The sequence below is a fragment of the Carassius auratus genome, chromosome 42 (assembly GCF_003368295.1).
Source record: "Carassius auratus strain Wakin chromosome 42, ASM336829v1, whole genome shotgun sequence".
Lineage (NCBI taxonomy): Eukaryota > Metazoa > Chordata > Actinopteri > Cypriniformes > Cyprinidae > Carassius > Carassius auratus.
In genome coordinates this window covers 5,486,378-5,501,273 of record NC_039284.1, presented here as the reverse complement: position 1 = coordinate 5,501,273, position 14,896 = coordinate 5,486,378, and the positions used below count along the sequence as shown (strand labels likewise).

Here is a 14,896-nt window from a genome sequence, read left to right as displayed (position 1 = left end):
GTTGATGAGATCTATTCTGTGTTGTCTGTTTTAGTTGGAGCGTCTACAGTCCCAGTTGGACCAAGAGAAGCAGACGACTCAGGACATGGAGAACCTTGGAGAAGAGCTGCTGACGGAGAAACGAAGACTGGAAAAAACTCTAGAGACAATCCAGGCAGATAAAGACAGACAGGTGAGAAATGTAAAGATGACCTAGCCAACTGTGTAGCATGATGGTCATAACATTAGATTAAAATGTCATTTGTTTGTATGTGTGGCCTATTAGATCTCTGAATTGGAGCAGGAGAAAGAGCACCTGACCCAGGCTATGAACTCCCTCCGCAAGCGTGCTCAAGTCAACAGTGAGGCTCGTGTGAGGGAGGTGGAGACAGAAAACCGGGTTCTCCACCAGACCATCTCTGAAACAGGCAGTAAACTAGCTCGTCTGGAGGCTGAGAAACGACAGATGACTAAAGAGCTTGACTCTTTCCTTGAAAGAGGAGAGCGCTGCGAGGAGCTGGAAAGGGAGTTAGCACACCTGGAGCGAGTCCGAGAACAGCTTCAGAGGGAAGCCGCCTCCTTGAAGATTGGAAGCGAACGCGCCGAGGCTCTGGAGCGTGAGAACGCTACTCTGGAACAGGACAATCGGCGGCTGAAGAAGCTGGCTGACACGGCGCAGAATGCCAGCCTACGCTTGGCTGTTCTGCAGAAGGATCACCAGCAACTTGAGGAGGAGAACCTGGAGCAGCGACGTACGTTGGAGACCCTACGACCAGCTGCCGCTCGCCTGGCTCAGTTACAGCTGGAACATGCTGAATTAGAGCGGGAACATGAGGAGATGTGCCGCACACTGGAGGAGCTCCGCTCCCAAGCCAAAAGAAGTGAAAGACTGGAAATAAACTGCAGCAGCCTGAGCCAGGACAACCAACGGCTCCAGCAGACCCTGGACAACAGCGCCACCAAGATTCAAGGTCTGGAGGGCGAGCTGAGGCAGAATGAGGCAGAGATGAAAGATCTGCGGCAAGAGTTAGAGGGGTTGAGGCAGACGGTGACATGGGCGGAAACAGTGGAGACAGAGAAGAGAGGAATGGAACAGGAATTGGGCCAGGTGGAGAAGGAGAAGAAGCAGCTGGAGAAGGAGACACGTAGGTTGAAGCAGCAGTTGGAGGTGAAGGAGACAGCGCTGGAAGAGAACTGCCTCAGGCTGGCCAGCATGGAGAAAGAAAGCACAGCTCTCAATAGAGAGCTGGTTCGCCTTAAAGAGGCTTCAGGGAGACTCAAAGAGCTGGAGAGAGAGAACAAAGACCTGCAGAAACAGGCCACCATAGATAAGAAGACTCTGGCCACACTAAGAGAGGTATGCCACAGTTAGTATGACTCAATTACATAAAAGATAGTCCATAAGGAAAAAATAAATATTGAAAAAATCAGATTTGAAATGTACCAAGTTCTTGTAAGTGTACTCTTTTTATTCATTTTCGATTCATATGGTTATGAAAAACAAACTATTTTCAAGAAAAGTTTCAGTTTGAATTGAATGACTTTAAAATGTCAAGTGGTGTAACCATCAAGTAAAAATGAATCATTATTTTATTAATGATCATAAAACAATTTTATCAAAAAATAAATAAATATATTTGTAGGTTAAAAGTAGGTCTGCTGTCAAATCGACAATCAAAATAAAAGTTTGTTTACATGATATATGCTTGTGTGCTGTGTATATTTATCTGTAATGTATAAATACACGCATACACATGATTTTTAAGAAATATTTACACCTATATATTTATTATATATTAATATATATTACGTATATTTCTTAAATATATACGTGTGTGTGTGTGTGTGTGTGTATATATATATATATATATATATATATATATATATATATATATATATATATATATATATAATATTCATATACACAGCACACATGAATAAGCATGAAAACACAAACTTTTATTTTGGATGCGATTGATTGCGATTATTGATTTTACAGCCCTAAGAAATAATATCATAAATCTTATGTCTTTGAGGAGTTGCATCACACATTTTACAACCTGAACTAACCTTACCTTTTCTTTAAAGGGTCAAATGATCTTATATATTAATTAAAGTTGCGAAGTATCATTAGTGACGGATAATTTCTTCTGTATTATGTCGTATGAAACCGATTAATGAAACTTGTCAAAGAAAAGTAGTGTGTTTTCTATCAGATCTGCAGATCTGAATGCAAGCTTGCAGTTGATTTCAAAGTACTAAATGATTGGAAAATTTCAGCATAGGTCACCATACACCAACTCTGTTGATGTAGAGTAATTGAAGATCAAATTATGACATTCTGATTTAAAAATCTGGCCATATTTTGTTGTGCAGGAGCTGGTGAATGAGAAACTGAGGGTGCAGCAGCAGTGTAATGAACTGGAGAAGTTGAGCCACGAGCTGGAGAAGATCGGCTTGAACCGAGAGAAACTCCTGCAGGAAGAACACAGCTGTGAGGACAAGTGAGTGAGATTTGGAGAGATCATTGGTAGTCTGTAAGGACAAAGTGTTGTAAGATCCTATAAAGTGTCTTGTTTTATCTGGACGCTGCTCTCTCAAAGCTGTAGCAGGTGAGGTGCTGCTAAAGTTGTAGACATTTGTTTCCATCTCTTATACTGTACATCATCACCACTGGTCTCCACTGTCTGTTCTTCCTCTCATGGCAAGTGTTGGGGTTAGCATGTTATAAGTAACATGCGTACATTCAGATTATAAGTAACACATTGCTTTTTGAACGTACACTGTAAAACAGACTTGAGAAAACACAATTCAAAACTAACATACTTCCACCTATGGAATGGAATGATGTAATAAATTACTTTTATGAGGAGAGTTAAGTACTAATGTAAGAAAGTAGTGTTTCCCCCAACACTGTTCATTGCCTTATAATCATAGTCTAAGTGCATGCTATTTTTAGTGTGTTGCAGTGTTCTAAGCTCTTTATGTTATTGTGGTCAAGCAGGAGCTTTGCAGTGTTTAGTGCTGTGTTTATAATAGTTTTTTTTATATTGAGGCCGCAGTATGAAGTAATTACAGGCCTGACTCTTAACATATAGTCCAGTTTTAATTGTTTTCACTGAAATGCTCCCTAAAGAGGGATTAGTAGTGAAGTATTCATCTTTCGCAGCAAGGAAATAGACTCTCACCCCCCCCCCCCACCTCTAACCCCTTTATTGTGGTGAGTGTGACAAGTGACAAGTATTTGTAACTTAGATCAAAAGTAGCACACTTGACAGAATGTGAACTGAATCATTTCTCACCAGCTAATAGTGTCATGAAACGCTAGCTGTTGCTGATCACTTAATGTTTAAAGAAATTTACTACCAAGAGACACATTCCACTGTGCTTTAGTAAACCATCCAAGAGGGTGTGTGTGTGTGTGTGTGTGTGTGTGTGTGTGTGTATGCACGTTTCCTCAAAAGACTTTTAATACTCACTAGGTTGTCTGCCGCTGTTATCTAAGAAAGATCTGACTCTTTTTTATTAGATTGATCAGGTTCTGATGCTCACGCAGATTGAAATCTAATATACAGAGATGCCACTTTCTCACCCTTCAGTAGATATAAGATCCTGGAGACAAAGATTGAGTCCGCACTGAAGAAGACTCTGGATCTGAGAGAGGAGAAGATCCAGAGCCTGGAGTCCCGCCTGGAGGAGAGCAGCAGCTTAAACCAGCAACTTCGCACTGAACTCTGCACTGTACGTCCACGCTTTCTCGAAGCACAATCATGCATGTACATGTCAAAACAAAGAAGGTTGGGGAGGTGGCTGATTTGTTGCATCTTAAATCAGGCCTTCTTCTGATCTGTCCTCACCAGGTGAAAAAGAACCTGGAGGCACTTAAACAAAGGCAAGAGGAAGAGGCAGCTCACTCTGAGATTTCCCAGCAGTCTTTGGGGCAGGATGGATTGGGCCTAAATAAAGAGAAGTGGGAGATGGAGCATAGGGAGGCCACAGCCGAACTGCTCAAACTGAAGGACCGACTAATCGATGTTGAGAAGAATGTAAGACGGCATATTTACTTACAGCCTTGTGGATTTTTTTTTTTTTTTTTTTTTACAAATTAAACTTTGAATACCTGCTAGTTTATCTGTGCACTAACGTAATCCAACTGTGACCTTCCCAGAATGCTGCCCTGCAGACAGAGAAAAATCTTCTGAAGGAGCAGCTGAAGCAGTTAGATTCCCAGAATGCACAGCTCAACGCACAAACACTAGCTCTGCAGAAACAGGCAGCGTCTCTACAAGAACACAACACTTCTCTTCATAAAGAAACGGCTAAACTACAGGTAGAGTATACAAAAACATCGCTGGTCTAAAACTGTAATCATCAGAGGCAGGCTTCTGTTCCTAGATTATAAATGCAGTTCGCCTTACATGTTTCACTTCAGGACTGAATTAAATATTTATGACTCTTCTAAAAAAAACAGCGCTTGTAATATGAGTAATCACATCTCATGCTTTCAAAATAAAACCGTAACCATGTCAAATTCTGTAAATATTTCTTTTCTTACCATTACCATTTTAGATCTCAAACTGTACTATATAAGTTTTATTTTCAACCTGAAAGCATAAATCTAGGCTATGCCTACCGTTTCAAAGCACAATACAAAACTGTGACATTCATCCACTGAAGCGCTTTAATCAGCAGCAGCGCTAAATCCAGAAGCAACCCGGGAGTAACCCGCCAAAATAAAAGCCTGCTGCTTTTAAGTTTGAATATGATGAAAACGCTTTTGTTTATTTATTTTTAGACGATTTTTTGGGGAATACATAAAGCGATTCTTCTTAAAGAGGCGAACAAACAAAGTAGTAGTAAATATTAGCATTTTATTTTTACGTTTATTTACTATAAAATAAATGCATTTGTATTTAATACTAGGACTGCTTTTTATTTTTTATGATATTATCACACACTTATTTAGTTTATTTACTATTATTTATTTAAAAAAAACTAAATGAATAAAGTGTAATAATATTATAACTATTATTATTTCATTCTTTATAGTTGCATTTAATGGGTCACGCTATATGCAGTGTGAGGACCAAACCAAATCTCCAGATTCTCTTCTGAGAACTAGGCTGAAAAAACCATGTGCACCCCTGCCTATAACAACATAATGTAATTATCTGAAATTTACATTTACAAATTTGGAAACTGTCCTGCACATGGTCCATTAACACCCTTGAGATTTTGAGATTATACAGCCAATCGCTACTTTCTGATCGCCAGAAATATCTGACATTGTCAGACACATAGAAATCATTGACATTGCCACTGCATGGCAGGGCCAGCAAACACTGTAAGAAAGAAATGGTGAGGAGGATGCATTCTGTATTTGTATTTCTGTATTTTTTGGTTGTGTAAGGGTCATTAGTGACACGAGAAAGCAATTGTGTGACCGTAAGGACTAAATAAATGGCAGGTATGATGCTGCTGAGGAGGACAGATGTTTCCAGAATAAGAACAGCGTGTTGAACTGTTCACCTCTGACCCATACAGCAGGAAAGGCAGTTGCTTCTCAAGACTAAAGGGATTGTTTGCCCAAAAATAAATTTGGATTTTTATTTACTCACTGTCATGTCATTCCAAACCCCTAATAAATTATTTACTACAAGGAATACAAAATATTTAAATTAAATTAAATTAAATTAAATTAAATTAATTTTATTTTTACAGAAGAATAGAGGAAGAGTTAAATAGCCCTTTTATTTTTTATTTTTTTATTGGAGAATAGAGGAAGAGTTAAATAACCCTTTTAATTTATTGGAGAATAGAGGTAGTGTTAACCTTTTTACATTGAATATATATATATATATATATATATTATATTTAATGTGATATTATGAAAGCTTAAAATATACAAAACAAAATCAATTAACTTCCAGTTTTCACTTTTATTTTGTGGTCAGGTGGAAAATTCGACACTAAGCTCCCAGAGCTCATCTCTCATGGCTCAGTACGGAGCTTTACAGACCCAGCTGCAGACTCTGGAGTCCGAGGCCGAGACCCTTCAGAAACAGCGCGAGGAGGCGTGTGCGGCCCGTGACCGATTCACACAGGACCACGAGCACCTGCTTGCTGTGCACGAAAGGCAGGCGACTGAGTACGAGCAGCTCATGACCCGACACACAGAACTGAAGAGCAGCCAGAGAGCTCTGGAGCAAGAACACCGCGCACTGGAGAGCAAGTCAGTTCCTCATCAGGCTCAATCAGCCCTCTGCCATCCAGCTTTTCTTCAAAAATATATGAAATAAATAAAAACTAGCCTACCACATCTAATATATTGTATATGACCTACTACTTTTAAGAAGCATATCGTCATCAATTGGAAATGCCAAAATGAAAAACATATCCACTAATGAAGGACATATCCAATAAGCATCCTTCACATGTAGCCTCATTTTCTGTAGTAGTTGACACAGTAAGTGACCTTTGTTGAGTTATTGATCCCTTCCACATGTGGCAGCTTGTATGTCTTTCTGTCTCCCTGAGGAGGTGTTAACAATAGAGTAATGAACTATGTCTGGTCTAAGTGGAGTCGCCACAGTGACCCTCACACTATTAGGACCGCTGACAGTGACCGAGACCTTGAGAGATAGAGGGCACTCAAAGGAACAGTTCACCCAAAAATACAAATCCATCAATATACATAATATTTTGAAGAATTTTGGTAACCAAACAGTTTTAGTTGCCATTGACTGCAACTGTATGGACAAAAATGTAAGTCAGTGGGAAATGAAACTGCTTGGTTGGAAACATTCCTTAAAAAAAAATATTCTTCCACAGAAGAAAGTCACACAATTTGGAAAAATAGTCTTTGTCTTAAGCAGATGATTCTGGACTAGGATTTTTTAAACTATACGCTAATGTTTTTGATAACATTTATAGACATTAAGGCCTGACTTGTCCTGCTATATAGTTTTTGAATGTAAGGTTTCAGTGCTGTTGCTAAAGAAACAACCCCACTGGGAATCTGAATGGACTTTAGAGATGGGTCACAATGGAAAATGGCCCTTATTTTTAGCTGCTCACATTAGAGACTAATGAGCACAAACACAACAACTGTCACACTCATTTTCCCATGGTGCAATGTGGAAAATTGTGCCTTTTGTTAGAGACAGGAAAAACATGGTTCTGTTTGCCTTCACATAGTTTTATACAGTCTCTCTAGCTCATGAATAATGCAGTGGTGTGTCTCTGGGGGCCTCAGCTGAGGGGTTCAGCAGATGGCTGTCAGGGTCCCAATCAGCTGTAATCTCCAGCACTCCACATGTCACACACACTCAATTTCCTAATTACTATTATTTATTTAAATTAGCACCAACCATTTACAAGACAGACTTTTTGGGAGGAGTGCTGGAATATGAAACAGGTTCCCAGACTTTTTGTCTGCGTAAAACCCTGTGACTTATAACTTACTTGAAATACCCCCTATGATTTTAAGTCATGTTAACCTTTCATTAAATATTGTTACATCTCCACAATTAATTAAAACAGTCATGAAGAAATAGATTCTGGAGAAGTGATGAGAAACCTTTCCTGGTTCATAAAAATTAATTAAAAAAAAAAGTGTGGCTCACCACACATGCACATTTGAATGATCAAATAAAGTGAAATAATAATAATAATGAAAATTCATTTTGGAAACGGTTTTCTTAAGTGTGTCAGTGTCAAAATAATATATATATATATATATATATATATATATATATATATATATATATATATATATATATATTGTATATATATATTGTATATATATATTGTATTTGTGTTTGGTTTAGTGTTTACATTTAAAAAAAACAATTTTAATAATTTACTTTTAAAGTTTACTGAATGTATTTGATTTATTTCCAGTCATTTTTAAATAATTTCTTATTATTTCTTATTTTAATATAGGTTTTGTTTGTTTTTAGTGCATTATTTAATTTGCCAGTGTCAGTTCCATCAGTACTCTCTAGGGGTTTGTGAATGTGAAGCCCCCATGCTCTTTTGTCATGATAGATGCCATCTTTAATTTGATGGAAATGAAAATTATATTCTGATGGATAGAGGTACTGTGTAGTAGTTCACTCTGGTTTGAAGTCCTAGGCCATGTTTTGTTGTTGAAATGTGTGTTTTTTTTTTATTTAGAAAAAATTTGGAGTGTTTCATTGGTCAGCCTCATTTACATTGACAATGACATAAAATTAAAAACAGCATCTTCCTTGGCCTGGTTGAAGATCAGTGGGGAACTACACTTCTTTCCTTATCCTCCTGGATCATGTGACTTGAATGTGTTCTAGAGAAATGTTTAGTAATAATCACTGCATGTACATTTGTGTTGAACAGATACACGGTTCTCCTGAAGCAGAAGGAGGCTATGGAGGCACTGGAGGCATCTCTACACAGGGACAGGGAGAGTCTGGGAGAGGAAATTCACAAGAACACTCTTATCCTGGGGGAGAACCGCAGTTTGAGAGAAGAAGTAGACAGGTTAGAGACTCTTTTTAGCAACAACAATCACCCAGTAGTCAGTTTTCAGTTGAAAACATGCATGAGGTGAAGTATTCATGTTAAATATGTACTGCCCTCTGCTGGCGAGAGGAGACTACAACATTCAACACTAGAGCAGAAGCAAAAGCTTAAAGGGGGGGTGAAATGCTCGTTTTCACTCAATATCCTGTTAATCTTGAGTACCTATAGAGTAGTACTAAATCCTTCATAACTCCAAAAAGTCTTTAGTTTTATTATATTCATAAGAGAAAGATAGTCTGTACCGATTTTTCCCGGAAAAACACGACCGGCTGGAATCACGAGCGCCAGTAGGCTTTTGCGTTGAGAGCATGTGGAAGCTGTGACATTACCGTGAGGGAAAAACCATCATCCAAAACAAACCATGGCTTACAGTCAGATTCAGCCATTTATTTATGATCCAGAATCAGATCCCGAGGCTGAAACTGAACGAGAGCAGCAGCAGCAACGACTCGCTCCGAGTGGGGCTCGAACCCGGGTCTCCGGCATGGGAGGGGACGCACTAACAAGGAGGCAGAGATATTTGAAGCAGTTTTACTCACCGCCTGCGGTTCCAACACACGATCGTGACCTTTTTTCGTTGGGACTGCATTATCCTTAAGAAATAAACAATGTGCAAATCCGTCGTCAAACTGGGCCTTGTTTGTAAAACGAGCATCTTCGAAATGCAGGGAACAAACACAAACACTTGCACAACTCTGTTGATGCTCTGTAAAAATAAACTCCATCCACTGGTCCCTTAATGCTGTTTCTCTTTTGGTAATCTGTGCAGGGTTGTCTTGCCCTGGCAACCAAAAACACACTCCTTTTGTGACATTTCGCGACGCTCTCGCTCTGATCAGTGAATCGCTCTGATCAGTGAAATGTTTGTGCTAAGCCTCGCTATACAGGAGCGCGCGCTCTTCCGGCAGATGTGTCCTTAAGACCCATTTAAGGAAATTCCGCTCCATCTAACGTCACACAGAGCCATACTCGAAAAAAACTTTCTGAAACTTGTGACAAACCGGAAGGAGTATTTTTGGAACAGAAATACTCCTTCAAACGTACAACTTAATTTTTGAAACTTTGTCCATGTTTAGCATGGGAATCCAACTCTTAACTAAACTCTTGTAAACCCCCCCCCCCCTTTAATGCTAAATGATTAAATGATGTAAATATAACATATATGGTTGCTAAAGGCACTTTTGGCTTTCTACTACTTTAAACAACTAGATGGCACAAAAAAATCACCTACAGTATAGGCACAATAATTAAGAAAATAATAAAAAGCTGGCTGATTTTTCCATTTTTATTGACATGACATGGTTAGACTCAGTTGGTGTCCACTTCTGAGATAATCACTATATTTATAATGAAACCAGTATGTTTTAAAATATAATGTTAATGAGCAATCATATTTCTTGTTTGCTACTGTGAAGCTATATTAAATTATGAGATCTCCTTCAATCCTTTCAGAATCTTTACTGTTTTACACAGTTTCACACAAAATCTGTGGCGCCATGTATGTTCAATAAAAACATATATATTCATAATATTTTGAATGCATTATGGGAGTAGTGAAAAAAAGCAAAGTTTTCTTAAGGTACGCCTTTAGCCCGGTTGTACCCTAAGTATTTTAGACATTTTATTTGGGTAAAATAAGCAACACTCATAACTGATAGTGTCTAAGCCTCTGTCTGTGTGCCCTGCAGACTGACACAGACACACTTGCAGCTGAGGCGGGAGTATGACAGCCTACAACTGCAGACCAAAGAACTGAAGACCTCTCTGAACGAGTCCCAGCTGGACCTGAACCGCTGGCAGGCGCGCTACGACCAACTCAAAGAGCAGCATCAGGGCCTGGACATCTCCATGACCAAACTGGACAACCACTGTGAGGTGAGAGAGACCTTGTAAAAGGAAAGAACTGAAACTGGAAACACACTCTGCTTCTGCCCAGAACCCCATGACTATTATGTCCGTGATGTATTATACAGTCGACAGGCGAGACTAGATATTGATTTCTGGCCCTGATACTGATTATTTTCCGCATCTAGCACTAAGATATCATTCTTTCTCTCAATTCAGCTGCTAACCCGTTTGAAAGGAAACTTGGAAGAGGAAAACCATCATCTTCTCAGTCAGATCCAGATGCTCAGCCAACAAAATCAGACCCTTCTAGAGAGAACCATGGAGAGCAAAGAACTTTACCACGAAGAACAGAAACAGTACATGTGAGCAGTGTCACAGAAAAAAAAAAAAAAACCTTGTCTTGTTGAAGATATAAAACAGAAATTTCTAAATAATATATTAGCTGATTAGAATAGCTCATTGGGATGAATTTGTCATACTTTTGTTTTTCATTGTTTTCTTTTATAGAGATAAGCTGAATTCTTTACGACGACAGAAGGAGAAATTGGAGGAGAAGATCATGGACCAGTATAAGTTCTACGACCCGACTCCTAAAAAGTGAGGAATCTGTACTGATCGAGACCGAATAGACTGCACTTTTAGGAAAACTTTTTTTTTTCGTATGAAGTTTGAATACAAAAGGATGTTTTGACCTTTATTTTTCCTCTAACACAGGAGCAGGCATTGGGCTGGAGCCAAAGCAATAGTGAAATTCATCAAACCTAAGAAAGAAAGTCAACGAGAACGAACTGACGCGCCACATGAGAGACTCCGAAGCGCTCCAGACATCCCTCTGCCGGAGATCCCCACATGTATAGACTGTCCCGAGAGCACACCACCACTGCCCCCCAGACAGTCCCGCCTCAGCGTGGACTCTATGAACAACCCCTCCGCAGAGGAGAATCATATACAGTCCCCGACCCTTTCACCTGCCCTCAACGGCCGAGGTGAGAAATCCTGTCTCAGAGCTAAAGTATTATATAAAGCATGGTTTACTTCAAAATGAGAATACTGTCATTTACTCTGCCTCTATGTCTTTCTTCTGTGGAACACAAGAGAACATATTTTGAGAAAGTCCTTATCTTTTTTTTTTCCCTCTTATACAATGGTATCAAAACTGTTACCAAAATTCTTCCAAATATCTTCTTTCGTGTTCCACAGAAGAAAGAATTTCAGACAGGTTTGGAATGACAAGAGGATAAGCAAATGATGGCAATTTTGTCTGTGAACTCTTTAGGTCTGAACTGCATTGTTTTTTACTTGGAAATTATATACTGAGGAGACTGTACCATAATAGATAAGTGGAATAAGGTGAACTGCTAAATGTTAATAGTGAATTGCACTAGAGTCCGTATGAAACTCAAGATGCCTATTTTAAAGTGACTTTGGGGTCTTGGTCCCGAGTTCAGAAAACTTCACTTTCACAACAACCAAACGGCTTCAGGTCTTCACTAAAATCTGAAATCAGCACAAAAACACAAATCAAACCACATTTGACTTGCAGTAAACTAGCTTTAGTGTGCATTAGCTATCTGTCTTTTTCACTAGGGGGCGCCAAGAGACTCTTTTTTTTTTTTTTTTTTTTACAGGGTAACTTTAATTACAGCTTTTTTTTCCTTCTGACATCCACTCAATGAACTAATCCCACTGTAAATTTCCAATTTCAGTCTATCATTTCTCAGCTTTCCAAGTAATAATACTTTCCCTAGTTTCACGATACATTGCATGGCCAAAATAACCTTCAAAGGGAACCTCTGGGCTTCATTCTTCATGAATCATAAATGTAGCCGTTTTTTTTTTTTTAAATCTCTGAACCATCATTTCTTCTCTTCCACTGACTCTCTGAACTCTCTCCCTGTCTGTGTATCTGTCTGTACATTAACCCTCACACACTCCAGCCCCCCCAGCAGCGAAGCGTTTCTTCTTTCTCAGGAGCAAGAGCCAGGGGAAAATGCGCGTTCAGGGGACGCCGCCGGCCTCTCGACGATCCATTACCAGACGCCTTCGCTTCTGGGCCTCATCTGACAACCTTGTTCCCTGTTCCCCCACCGAGCCTTTTTCACATATTGGCCATTTCTAACACTTCATCCTTTCCATCATCATCACAGCTGCTTACCTCATCATTGCTCTCCCCATCGACCATTATTAATTTTTCTTTTTAAACAAGCATCAAGCTACTCTTATTAGGCACCAATATCACTCTGAGCTAAACGCTAAAGAAAGAAACACAATAGATTTTCCTGTCACTCTCACCACCACAGGCCCACAGTGCTAAAGTAACACACACACACTCGCACAACACACACCTTGCAAGACATATAAATGCTCTGGGACCAGGCTGCTGGACTCTGAATGCAACCGTGCAGTAAGTAATGTGTATTTAACCGAGCAAAATGCTGTCAGCTTTGCGCTTGCCATGAAAAACAGGGCTTGAATTTCGGCGGGGCTTGAATTCCCCCAGTTTCCACGCTTGTAACTGGAAATTCCCGCAAATCTTTCAGCATGAAAGACGGTCGGGACAGATGACGGAGTGTGTCATTTGCACTTGCTTCTGAGTCTTACGATATTTAACACGCAAGTGCGCGATTCAGTAGTTGCGCGCTCTCTTTGAGACCTCTTTCTGTGAGCTCGCACCCGAAGCGCGCGCACATAGAGCGCATCTTGAGAGCGCGTGACTACAAAATGAAGTTGTGTTGCGTCTCATTGAGTGTAAACAGTCAAATACATACAAAATTGTCAAAATGCCCATCTTGATGAGTATTCACGTAAACAGTCGATTTATACTAAACAGTTGGGAAACAACACTTGTATAACAGCTAGATCCGTACACGAGGTCTTAAAGAGACAGCAACCCAAATAAACCTGCTGCTTATTTATACATTGAAGACTAACCAGTGTTATTTTAAAGTTCCAAATATTTTTTCGTTTCTGTGGCTTTTCTGAATTTATAACTACCTGACAAACACGGCTAACTTTATATTGTTTTTGTTTGTTTTGCCATTGATTGTCATTTATCTATTCATACTTTATTACTGACAGTTTACTGTTCTTTTTAAGTTCAAATAAAATCAATTCAGAGTTTGAAATCAAAGTTCTTTTTAAGGATCTTCCTCACAATACAAATATGAATCAACAACATTAGAAACTGTAAAACAGTTACACTGGGTGATGAAACCTCTATGTTGGATGATTGTAGTTAAAAAATATGTTTTAAAATGACCCTAACTCCTTCCTCAAATTACCCTACCCCATAAGAGCAACCTAAAGGGGGAATCCCCCCATTTTTCAAAACGAAATTCAAGCCCTAAAAAATGTGTGTGTGATATTGCTCATGCTGAATAAGGTGGGCTGATGTGACCACAGTTGCTGCCTGCAGTCAATAGTAATCAAATGAAGTGCATGCATACAGACAGAGAGATTGAAGGAGAAAAAAGTGACAACTTAGATTTATGCTGTGTGTATCGATGCGTTGCTTGTGAACTTGCATTGCTAAAGGTTTGCTCGTTTTCTCTGTACGTCCACTGTGTGTTATGTGCATGCGACTGTTTTGGAGTGTTTATATGCAAATCAGATAGACTTGGCTGAGATCCATTGATTTTTATGTAGGGCACATTACTTCCAAAACCGATTCTTGGGGTTTGTCCCATAATCACCATTCTTAGGACAGCAATAGGTATCTTAATTGGATTTAGATTTACATGAAGCTATTGCATTTATCGTGCGACCTACAGAAGGAAAACCTCAATGCATGCACATCCTGTGAAATTATTTCTGATGTGAAACGGATGTTCACAACTTGAATTTCTGTGACTGGTTTTGTATTTCCTCATCTATTTTTAGTTTTATATATTCTAAAAATGATGCACATACACATAATGCTTGTTCTGATTTGGTATTGAGTTCGAGCATGATGCTCATATAGACAATGTGTGTTTGAGTTTGACTTTTGACATTTCCCCTTCTCATTTCTGTCATTAAAAAAGAAAATAGAGTTGCTTAAAGGAGCAAAAGCAACTTAGTGGTTTGCACATGCACTCTGACACGTTGCACCCGGACACATCAGTAAGTCATCCACAAAACTCTTCACACACTGAAGACAGACCAATTTTTGCACATGCTTACAAATTCTTTTTAAAACCCAAGTTCAAAACCTGACAGAATACAAAACTGAAAAAGGCAGCAGCTTGCAATATTTCTATAGAATTAAAATACTGAAATATACTGAATAATATTTGCTAGTTTTGGAAGAAGGAGTTGATTTGAGAGAAGTGTTTTGGTAGTTTTCGTGCTTAGTGGATATGTAATTAACCACTGTGCTAAGATGAGAGTTTGTGTGGCGAAATGTGTGAAAAAGTGAGTATTGGGAAATGTCCTAGCAAATGTAAAGCCTCAAAAATGATCTAGAATTACTCTTATCAGTAGTTTAGACCATGCTTTTTGATGCATTGAGCCATGGTGCTCATATACA

The 14,896-nt window shown here is 39.1% G+C and overlaps 1 protein-coding gene across 3 annotated transcripts in view; it reads left to right on the top strand.

Annotated features, from left to right (window-relative positions):
* Positions 1–14,896, top strand: part of LOC113060468 (protein Daple-like) — a 53,481-nt gene that overhangs the window by 29,716 nt on the left and 8,869 nt on the right. Inside the window, exons 14-26 of one of the 3 annotated variants that reach the window (XM_026229397.1) lie at positions 35–172; positions 266–1,336; positions 2,356–2,483; positions 3,579–3,720; positions 3,840–4,025; positions 4,148–4,309; positions 5,934–6,211; positions 8,356–8,499; positions 10,230–10,416; positions 10,606–10,751; positions 10,897–10,986; positions 11,104–11,375; positions 12,327–14,896. The exon at positions 12,327–14,896 is cut by the window's right edge and continues 1,532 nt beyond it. In XM_026229397.1, the coding sequence (XP_026085182.1) occupies positions 35–172; positions 266–1,336; positions 2,356–2,483; positions 3,579–3,720; positions 3,840–4,025; positions 4,148–4,309; positions 5,934–6,211; positions 8,356–8,499; positions 10,230–10,416; positions 10,606–10,751; positions 10,897–10,986; positions 11,104–11,375; positions 12,327–12,508 (3,126 nt within the window). In that variant the 3' untranslated portion in view covers positions 12,509–14,896. The remainder of the gene's footprint in view (positions 1–34; positions 173–265; positions 1,337–2,355; positions 2,484–3,578; positions 3,721–3,839; positions 4,026–4,147; positions 4,310–5,933; positions 6,212–8,355; positions 8,500–10,229; positions 10,417–10,605; positions 10,752–10,896; positions 10,987–11,103; positions 11,376–12,326) is intronic. The other 2 variants (XM_026229395.1, XM_026229396.1) reach the window with 2 other exon arrangements.